Source organism: Cyanistes caeruleus, chromosome 28 (genome assembly GCF_971803275.1).
Source record: "Cyanistes caeruleus chromosome 28, bCyaCae1.hap1.1, whole genome shotgun sequence".
NCBI lineage: Eukaryota > Metazoa > Chordata > Aves > Passeriformes > Paridae > Cyanistes > Cyanistes caeruleus.
In genome coordinates, this window is record NC_141728.1 from 943,456 (window position 1) to 953,876 (window position 10,421).

Genomic DNA, 10,421 nt, shown 5'->3' on the forward strand with positions numbered 1-10,421 from the left:
GGCGTGGTCTCTGCTTTGGGGGCGTGGCCAATGATGGTACGGGGTTCTGCTTTGGGGGCGTGGCCAATGATGGGGCGGGGTCTCCGCTTTGGGGCGTGGCCAATGATGGGGCGGGGTCTCTGCTGTGGGGGCGTGGCCAATGATGGGGCGGGGCTGGGGCTGAATTGGGGGCGTGGCCAAGGAATTTTGAGGATTTTGGGTGGAAATTTTTGGGATTTTTGGGTGGAAATTTGGGGATTTTGGGTGGAAATTTGGCAATTTTGGGTGGAATTTGGGGGATTTGGGGCGGAAATTCTGGGGATTTTGGGTGGAAATGTTGGGATTTTGGGGATTTTGGGTGGAAATTTTGGGATTTTTGGGTGGAAATTTGGGGATTTTGGGTGGGAATTTTTGGGATTTTCTGGTGGAATTTTGGGGATTTTGAGTGGAATTTTGGGGATTTTGGAAGAAATTTTGGGGTTTTGGGGATTTTGGGATTTTGGGTGGAATTTGGGGGATTTGTGTGGAATTTTGAGAATTTTGGGTGGAATTTTGAGGATTTTGGGATTTTAAAAAAATATTTCCGGGGTTCTTTTGGATTTTTTGGTGGAAATTTTGGGACTTTTGGGTGGAAATTTTGGAATTTTGGGTGGAATTTTGGGATTTTTGGGTGGAATTTGGGGGATTTTTCTGGTGGAATTTTTCAGATTTTGGGTGGAAATTTTGGGATTTTGGGTGGAATTTTGGGGTTTTGGTTGGAATTTTGGGGTGGAAATTTTGGGATTTTGGGTGGGATTTTGGGGATTTGGGGTGGAATTTTTGGGATTTTGTGTGAAATTTTGGGGTTTAGAGTGGAATTTTGGGATTTTTGGGTGGAATTTTGGGATTTTTGGGTGGAATTTTTGGGATTTTGGGTGGAAATTTTGGGATTTTGGGCGGAATTTTGAGGATTTTGGGTGGAAATTTTGGGATTTTGGGATTTTAAAAACATATTTCCGGGGTTCTTTTGGATTTTTGGGTGAAGTGTTGGGATTTTGGGTGGAAATTTTGGGATTTTTGGGTGGAATTTGGGGGATTTTTGGGTGGAAATTTTGGGATTTTGGGGTGAAATTTGGGGATTTTTTGGGTGAAAATTTTGGGATTTGGGGTGGAATTTTGGGGATTTGGGGATTTAAAAAAAAATATTTCCTGGGTTCTTTCGGATTTTTGGGATTTTCGGGTGAAATTTTGGGGATTTTGGGTGGAAATTTGTGGATTTTGGGTGGAATTTTTGGGATTTTGGGTCGAATTTTGGGGATTTGGGGTGAAATTTGGGGGATTTTTGGGTGAAAATTTGAGGATTTTGGGTGGAATTTTTGGGATTTTGGGATTTTAAAAAAATATTTCCGGGGTTCATTTGGATTTTTGGGATTTGGGGTGGAATTTTGGGGATTTTGGGTGGAAATTTTGGGATTTGGGGATGTTAAAAAAAATATTTCTGGGATTCTTTTGGATTTCGGGGATTTTTGGGTGGAAATTTTGGGATTTTAGGATTTTAAAAAAATATTTCTGTGATTCTTTTGTATTTCGTGGATTTTTGGGTGGAAATTTTGGGGATTTTAGGATTTTAAAAAAATATTTCTGGGATTCTTTTGGCTTTCGGGGATTTTTGGGTGGAAATTGGGGAATTTTCGCATTCCAAACACGGAAATTTCAGGACTCATTTTTTTTTTTATTTTCAGGGTTCTGGACCCGGGGGGAATTTTCAGAGCGGGAATTTTCCAGAAGGTTCCGTGCCGGAGATTTTGGGTCGTTTTGGGTCAGTTTGGGTCAGTTTTAGGTCAGTTTTGTGTGGGTTTGGGTCAGTTTTGGGTGGATTTGGGTCAGTTTGGGTCAGTTTTGGGTCAGTTTGGGTGGATTTGGGTCAGTTTGGGTCAGTTTGGGTCAGTTTGGGTCAGTTTTGGGTCAGTTTTGGGTGGATTTGGGTCAGTTTGGGTCAGTTTGGGTCAGTTTGGGTCAGTTTGGGTCAGTTTTGGTGGATTTGCGTCAGTTTGGGTCAGTTTTGGGTGGATTTGGGTCAGTTTGGGTCAGTTTGGGTCAGTTTGGGTCAGTTTTGGGTGGGTTTGGGTCAGTTTGGGTCAGTTTGGGTGGGTTTGGGTCAGTTTTGGGTCGGTTTGTGTCAGTTTGGGTCAGTTTTGGTGGATTTGCGTCAGTTTGGGTCAGTTTTGGGTGGATTTGGGTCAGTTTGGGTCAGTTTGGGTCAGTTTGGGTCAGTTTTGGTCAGTTTTGGGTCAGTTTGGGTCAGTTTGGGTCCGTTTGGGTCAGTTTGGGTCATTTTGGGTCAGTTTTGGGTGGATTTGTGTCAGTTTTGGGTCAGTTTGGGTCAGTTTGGGTCAGTTTGGGTGGATTTGGGTCAGTTTGGGTCAGTTTGGGTCAGTTTGGGTCAGTTTGGGTCAGTTTGGGTCAGTTTTGGGTCAGTTTGGGTCAGTTTTGGGTGGATTTGGGTCAGTTTGGGTCAGTTTTGGGTGGATTTGGGTCATTTTGGGTCAGTTTGGGTCAGTTTTAGGTCAGTTTTGGGTGGGTTTGGGTCATTTTGGGTCAGTTTGGGTCAGTTTGGGTCAGTTTGGGTCAGTTTGGGTCAGTTTTGGGTGGATTTGGGTCATTTTGGGTCAGTTTGGGGTCAGTTTGGGTCAGTTTTGGGTCAGTTTGGGTCAGTTTGGGGTCAGTTTGGGTCAGTTTTGGGTGGATTTGGGTCAGTTTGGGTCAGTTTGGGTCAGTTTGGGTCAGTTTGGGTCAGTTTGGGTGGATTTGGGTCAGTTTGGGTGGATTTGGGTCAGTTTGGGTCAGTTTGGGTCAGTTTTGGGTCAGTTTGGGTGGATTTGGGTCAGTTTGGATCAGTTTGGGTCAGTTTGGGTGGATTTGGGTCAGTTTGGGTCATTTTGGGTCAGTTTGGGTCAGTTTGGGTCAGTTTGGGTCAGTTTGGGTCAGTTTTGGGTGGATTTGGGTCAGTTTGGGGTCAGTTTTGGGTGGGTTTGGGTCAGTTTTGGGTCAGTTTGGGTCAGTTTTGGGTGGATTTGGGTCAGTTTTGGGTCAGTTTGGGTGGATTTGGGTCAGTTTGGGTCAGTTTTGGTGGATTTGGGTCAGTTTGGGTCAGTTTGGGTCAGTTTGGGTCAGTTTGGGTGGATTTGGGTCAGTTTGGGTCAGTTTGGGTCAGTTTGGGTCAGTTTTGGGTCAGTTTTGGGTGGATTTGGGTCAGTTTGGGTCAGTTTGGGTCAGTTTTGGGTGGATTTGGGTCAGTTTGGGTCAGTTTGGGTCAGTTTGGGTCAGTTTGGGTCAGTTTTGGTGGATTTGCGTCAGTTTGGGTCAGTTTTGGGTGGATTTGGGTCAGTTTGGGTCAGTTTGGGTCAGTTTGGGTCAGTTTTGGGTGGGTTTGGGTCAGTTTGGGTCAGTTTGGGTGGGTTTGGGTCAGTTTTGGGTCAGTTTGGGTCAGTTTGGGTCAGTTTTGGTGGATTTGCGTCAGTTTGGGTCAGTTTTGGGTGGATTTGGGTCAGTTTGGGTCAGTTTGGGTCAGTTTGGGTCAGTTTGGGTCAGTTTTGGGTCAGTTTGGGTCAGTTTGGGTCCGTTTGGGTCAGTTTGGGTCATTTTGGGTCAGTTTTGGGTGGATTTGTGTCAGTTTTGGGTCAGTTTGGGTCAGTTTGGGTCAGTTTGGGTCAGTTTGGGTGGATTTGGGTCAGTTTGGGTCGTTTTGGGTCAGTTTGGGTCAGTTTTGGGTCAGTTTTGGGTCAGTTTGGGTCAGTTTGGGTCAGTTTTGGGTCAGTTTGGGTCAGTTTGGGTCAGTTTTGGGTGGATTTGGGTCAGTTTTGGGTCAGTTTGTTTCAATTTTGGGTCAGTTTGGGTCAGTTTTGGATGGATTTGGATCAATTTGGGTCAGTTCGGGTCAGTTTGGGGTCAGTTTGGGAGGGTTTGGGTCAGTTTTGGGTGGATTTGGGTCAATTTTGGGTCAGTTTTGGATGGGTTTGGGTCATTTTGGGTCATTTTGGGTCAGTTTGGGTCAGTTTGGGTCAGTTTGGGTGGATTTGGGTCAGTTTGGGTCAGTTTGGGTCAGTTTTGGGTCAGTTTTGGGTCAGTTTGGGTGGATTTGGGTCAGTTTGGGTGGATTTGGGTCAGTTTGGGTCAGTTTGGGTCAGTTTTGGGTCAGTTTTGGGTCAGTTTGGGTCAGTTTGGGTCAGTTTGGGTGGATTTGGGTCAGTTTGGGTCAGTTTGGGTCAGTTTTGGTTCAGTTTGGGTGGATTTGGGTCAGTTTGGGTCAGTTTGGGTCAGTTTTGGGTGGATTTGGGTCAGTTTGGGTCAGTTTTGGGTCAGTTTGGGTCAGTTTGGGTCAGTTTGGGTCAGTTTGGGTGGATTTGGGTCAGTTTGGGTCAGTTTTGGGTGGATTTGGGTCAGTTTGGCTCAGTTTTGGGTCAGTTTGGGTCAGTTTTGGGTCAGTTTTGGGTGGATTTGGGTCAGTTTTGGGTCAGTTCTGTGCCATGGTCTCCTCCAGCCAGCGGCTGTAGCGGCACAGGTTGACGTACACCCCCGGTTTCCGGGTGGATTTGGGTCAGTTTGGGTCAGTTTGGGTCAGTTTGGGTCAGTTTTGGGTGGATTTGGGTCAGTTTTGGGTGGATTTGGGTCAGTTTGGGTCAGTTTTGGTGGATTTGGGTCAGTTTGGGTCAGTTTTGGGTGGATTTGGGTCAGTTCTGTGCCATGGTCTCCTCCAGCCAGCGGCTGTAGCGGCACAGGTTGACGTACACCCCCGGTTTCCGGGTGGGTTTGGGTCAGTTTGGGTCAGTTTGGGTCAGTTTGGGTCAGTTTTGGGTGGATTTGGGTCAGTTTGGGTCAGTTTGGGTGGATTTGGGTCAGTTTGGGTCAGTTTGGGTCAGTTTGGGGTCAGTTTGGGTCAGTTTTGGGTGGATTTGGGTCAGTTTGGGTCAGTTTCAGGTCAGTTTTGGGTCAGTTTGGGTCAGTTTTGGTGGATTTGGGTCAGTTTGGGTCAGTTTTGGGTGGATTTGGGTCAGTTCTGTGCCATGGTCTCCTCCAGCCAGCGGCTGTAGCGGCACAGGTTGACGTACACCCCCGGTTTCCGGCTGGGTTTGGGTCAGTTTTGGGTCAGTTTGGGTCAGTTTTGGGTCAGTTTTGGGTGGATTTGGGTCAGTTTGGGTCAGTTTGGGTCAGTTTTGGGTCAGTTTGGGTCAGTTTTGGGTCAGTTTGGGTCAGTTTGGGTGGATTTGGGTCAGTTTTGGGTGGATTTGGGTCAGTTTGGGTCAGTTTGGCTCAGTTTTGGGTCAGTTTGGGTCAGTTTTGGGTCAGTTTTGGGTGGATTTGGGTCAGTTTTGGGTCAGTTCTGTGCCATGGTCTCCTCCAGCCAGCGGCTGTAGCGGCACAGGTTGACGTACACCCCCGGTTTCCGGGTGGATTTGGGTCAGTTTGGGTCAGTTTGGGTCAGTTTGGGTCCGTTTGGGTCAGTTTGGGTCAGTTTGGGTCAGTTTTGGGTGGATTTGGGTCAGTTTTGGGTGGATTTGTGTCAGTTTTGGGTCAGTTCTGTGCCATGGTCTCCTCCAGCCAGCGGCTGTAGCGGCACAGGTTGACGTACACCCCCGGTTTCCGGGTGGATTTGGGTCAGTTTGGGTGGATTTGGGTCAGTTTGGGTCAGTTTGGGTGGATTTGGGTCAGTTTGGGTCAGTTTGGGTGGATTTGGGTCAGTTTTGGGTCAGTTCTGTGCCATGGTCTCCTCCAGCCAGCGGCTGTAGCGGCACAGGTTGACGTACACCCCCGGTTTCCGGGTGGATTTGGGTCAGTTTCAGGTCAGTTTTGGGTCAGTTTTGGGTCAGTTTTGGGTCAGTTTTGGGTGGATTTGGGTCAGTTCTGTGCCATGGTCTCCTCCAGCCAGCGGCTGTAGCGGCACAGGTTGACGTACACCCCCGGTTTCCGGGGGTCCCCGCACACCCCCGGCCCCCAGGAGGTGATGCCCTGCAGGCGCCCGTTGCACATCAGGGGCCCCCCGGAGTCGCCCTGGGGAGGAAATTGGGGGCGTCAGCGGCGGGAAAACGAAATCTGGGGGAAATTCGGGGAGAATTGGGAGGAAACCACCCCAAAATCAGCTGGGGGTGAGGGGAATGGGCCCAAAATCGGCTGAATTTGGCCCAAAATCGGCTGAATTTGGCCCAAAATCAGCTCGGGGTGAGGGGAAGGGGCCCAAAATCGGCTGAATTCGCCCCAAAATCGGCTGAATTTGGCCCAAAATCAGCTCGGGGTGAGGGGAAGGGGCCCAAAATCGGCTGAATTTGGCCCAAAATCGGCTGAATTCGGCCCAAAATCAGCTGGGGGTGAGGGGAACGGGCCCAAAATCAGCTGAATTTGGCCCAAAATCAGCTCGGGGTGAGGGGAATGGGCCCAAAATCGGCTGAATTCGGCCCAAAATCGGCTGAATTTGACCCAAAATTGGCTGAATTTGGCCCAAAATCAGCTCAGGGTGAGCACAAAGCACCGCACCTGTCACACACCTGTCCCATCCCCCACACCTGTCCCTCACCTGTCCCTCACCTGTCCCATCCCCCACACCTGTCCATCACCTGTTCCATCCCTCTCACCTGTCCCTCACCTGTCTCACCTGTCTCTCACCTGTCAGGTGTCCCTGTGTCCCTCACCTGTGTCTCACCTGTCTCACCTGTCTCTCACCTGTCTCTCACCTGTCTCTCACCTGTCCCTCACCTGTCCCCTGTCCCCTCACCTGTCAGGTGTCCCTCACCTGTCCCCTCACCTGTCCCCTCACCTGGCAGGTGTCACCTGTCCCCTCACCTGTCCCCTCACCTGGCAGGTGTCACCTGTCCCCTCACCTGGCAGGTGTCACCTGTCCCCTCACCTGTCCCCTCACCTGTCCCCTCACCTGTCCCCTCACCTGGCAGGTGTCACCTGTCCCCTCACCTGTCCCCTCACCTGGCAGGTGTCACCTGTCCCCTCACCTGGCAGGTGTCCCTCACCTGTCCCCTCACCTGGCAGGTGTCACCTGTCCCCTCACCTGGCAGGTGTCCCCGTGTCCCCTCACCTGGCAGGTGTCACCTGTCCCCTCACCTGGCAGGTGTCACCTGTCCCCTCACCTGTCCCCTCACCTGTCCCCTCACCTGTCCCCTCACCTGTCCCCTCACCTGGCAGGTGTCACCTGTCCCCTCACCTGTCCCCTCACCTGGCAGGTGTCACCTGTCCCCTCACCTGGCAGGTGTCCCCGTGTCCCCTCACCTGGCAGGTGTCCCTCACCTGTCCCCTCACCTGGCAGGTGTCCCTGTCCCCTCACCTGGCAGGTGTCCCCTGTCCCCTCACCTGGCAGGTGTCACCTGTCCCCTCACCTGTCCCCTCACCTGTCCCCTCACCTGGCAGGTGTCCCCTGTCCCCTCACCTGGCAGGTGTCACCTGTCCCCTCACCTGTCCCCTCACCTGGCAGGTGTCCCCGTGTCCCCTCACCTGTCCCCTCACCTGGCAGGTGTCACCTGTCCCCTCACCTGGCAGGTGTCCCCTCACCTGTCCCCTCACCTGTCCCCTCACCTGTCCCCTCACCTGGCAGGTGTCGGCGCGGCTCCGGGGCTCCCCGGCACAGACCATGTTGGGGGTGATGGAGTCGGGGTAGATTCGGCGACAGGTGAGCTCAGGTACGATCGTCACCTGGCTGCAGTGCAGGTCCTTGGGGAACGTCACTGCAACGACACCTGGGGTCACACCTGGACACACCTGGACACACCTGGACACACCTGGACAGGTAACCCTGACTGGGCACACCTGGGGTCACCTGGCTGCAGTGCAGGTCCTTGGGGAACGTCACTGCAACGACACCTGGGGTCACCTGGGGTCACCTGGACACACCTGGGGTCACCTGGGGTCACCTGGGGTCACCTGGGGTCACACCTGGGCACACCTGGGGTCACCTGGACACACCTGGACACACCTGGGGTCACACCTGGACACACCTGGGGTCACCTGGACACATCTGGGGTCACCTGGACACATCTGGGGTCACCTGGACACACCTGGACACACCTGGGGTCACACCTGGGCACACCTGGACAGGTAACCCTGACTGGGGTCACACCTGGGGTCACACCTGGACAGGTAACCCTGACCTGGGGTCACACCTGGACAGGTAACCCTGACTGGGATCACCTGGGGTCACTCCTGGGGTCACACCTGGACAGGTAACCCTGACTGGGTCACACCTGGACAGGTAACCCTGACTGGGTCACACCTGGGCAGGTAACCCTGACTGGGGTCACACCTGGGGTCACACCTGGACAGGTAACCCTGACTGGGTCACACCTGGGCAGGTAACCCTGACTGGGTCACACCTGGGGTCACACCTGGGGTCACACCTGGGGTCACTCCTGGACACACCTGGACAGGTAACCCTGACTGGGTCACACCTGGGGTCACACCTGGGGTCACACCTGGGGTCACACCTGATCTCAGGTACCCCCCACCCTGTCACCTGTCCCCTCACCTGCGCCAGGTGTGCCTCACCTTCGGGGCTGGTGGTGGAGCCCCAGCCGGAGATCTGGCAGGTGGTGCCGGGCGCGGCGCAGGTGCGCGCCGGCGGCAGGGGCCTCACCTGGCGGCTCAGGTGCGCCGGCACCTGCAGCCGCAGCAGCATCAGGTCCCCGTCCTTGGAGGTCTCGTTGTAGCCGGGGAAGCGGAAGATGCGCACCGAGCGCCGCCGCTGCTCACCTGGCGCAGGTGGGGCCTCGCCCGACCCCGCCCCCCCCGCCGGGGGCTCACCTGGAGGGGTCTCACCTGAGGGGGAGGAGCCGCCCCCCGAGGGGGACTCACCTGGGCGCACCTGCTGACGGCCACGGCCACCCAGACGGACACTGATGGGGCTGGGGGGAGAGCGGACAGGTGAGACAGGTGGGACAGGTGGGACAGGTGAGACATGGACAGGTGAGACAGGTGGGACAGGTGGGACAGGTGGGACATGGACAGGTGAGACATGGACAGGTGAGACATGGACAGGTGAGACAGGTGAGACAGGTGAGACAGGTGAGACATGGACAGGTGAGACAGGTGAGACAGGTGAGACATGGACAGGTGAGACAGGTGAGACAGGTGAGACAGGTGAGACATGGACAGGTGAGACAGGTGAGACAGGTGAGGGACAGGTGAGACAGGTGGGACAGGTGGGGACAGGTGAGAACAGGTGGGACAGGTGAGACATGGACAGGTGAGACAGGTGAGACAGGTGAGACATGTGAGACATGGATAGGTGAGGGACAGGTGAGACAGGTGAGACAGGTGAGACATGGACAGGTGAGGGACAGGTGATGGACAGGTGAGGGACAGGTGAGGGACAGGTGAGACATGGACAGGTGAGACAGGTGGGACAGGTGGGACAGGTGAGACAGGTGGGACAGGTGAGACAGGTGGGACATGGACAGGTGGGGACAGGTGGGACAGGTGGGACATGGACAGGTGAGACATGAACAGGTGAGGGACAGGTGAGACAGGTGAGGGACAGGTGAGGGACAGGTGAGACATGGACAGGTGAGACTGGGGCAGGTGACACAGGTGACACAGGTGAAAGACAGGTGAAGGCTGTGGACAGGTGACCCCCGGGTATTCCCCAGGTGTTCCCCAGGTGTTCCCCCGATGAGCCCCAGGTGTCCCCAGGTGTGTCCCCAGGCATCCCCAGGTGTCCCCAGGTGTGTCCCACCCCCCAGGTGTGTCCCACCCCCCCAGGTGTCCCCAGGTGTCCCCAGGTGTCCCCAGGTGTCCCCAGGTGTGTTCCCAGGTGTCCCCAGGTGTGTCCCCAGGTGTGTCCCACCCCCCAGGTGTGTCCCCAGGTGTGTCCTAGGTGTGTCCCACCCCCCCAGGTGTCCCCAGGTGTCCCCAATGTCCCCAGGTGTCCCCAGGTGTGTCCCCAGGTGTCCCCAGGTGCCCCAGGTGTCCCCAGGTGTCCCCAGGTGCCCCAGGTGTCCCCAGGTGTCCCCAGGTGTGTCCCCAGGTGTGTCCCCTCCCCCAGGTGTGTCCCCGTTACCTGGCCGTACCCGGGGGCGTGGCAGTGCGCGGCCGTCAGGACCCACCTGGGCGCCACCAGGGTCCCCCCGCAGACGAAGCGACGCCCCTGGAACAGCGCGGCCTGCCAGGGCGGGGCACAGGTGTGTCCCTCCAGCACCCAGCGCCGGCCACGCCCACCTGGGGGACACAGGTGAGGTCTGGGGTCACTCAGGTGAGTCTGGGGTCACCCAGGTGAGGTCTGGGGTCACCCAGGTGAGGTTTGGGGTCACCTTTGGGGTCTCAGGTGAGTCAGGGTGGGGCCAGGGCGGGGCACAGGTGTGTCCCTCCAGCACCCAGCGCCGGCCACGCCCACCTGGGGGACACAGGTGAGGTTTGGGGTCACCTCTGGGGTCACCCAGGTGAGGTTTGGGGTCACCCAGGTGAGTCTGGGG

General features: G+C 54.9%; 1 protein-coding gene across 1 annotated transcript; it reads right to left on the bottom strand.

The window, feature by feature from the left end:
* Positions 1–1,669: 1,669 nt before the first annotated feature.
* Positions 1,670–10,168, bottom strand: LOC147648994 (kallikrein-14-like; the record flags this gene model as incomplete). The annotated part of the gene is made up of 4 exons (XM_086864864.1): positions 1,670–6,006; positions 7,546–7,682; positions 8,500–8,855; positions 10,020–10,168. Coding segments are annotated over 4 exons (795 nt in total), but the record flags the coding sequence as incomplete, so codon positions are not given.
* Positions 10,169–10,421: the final 253 nt, after the last annotated feature.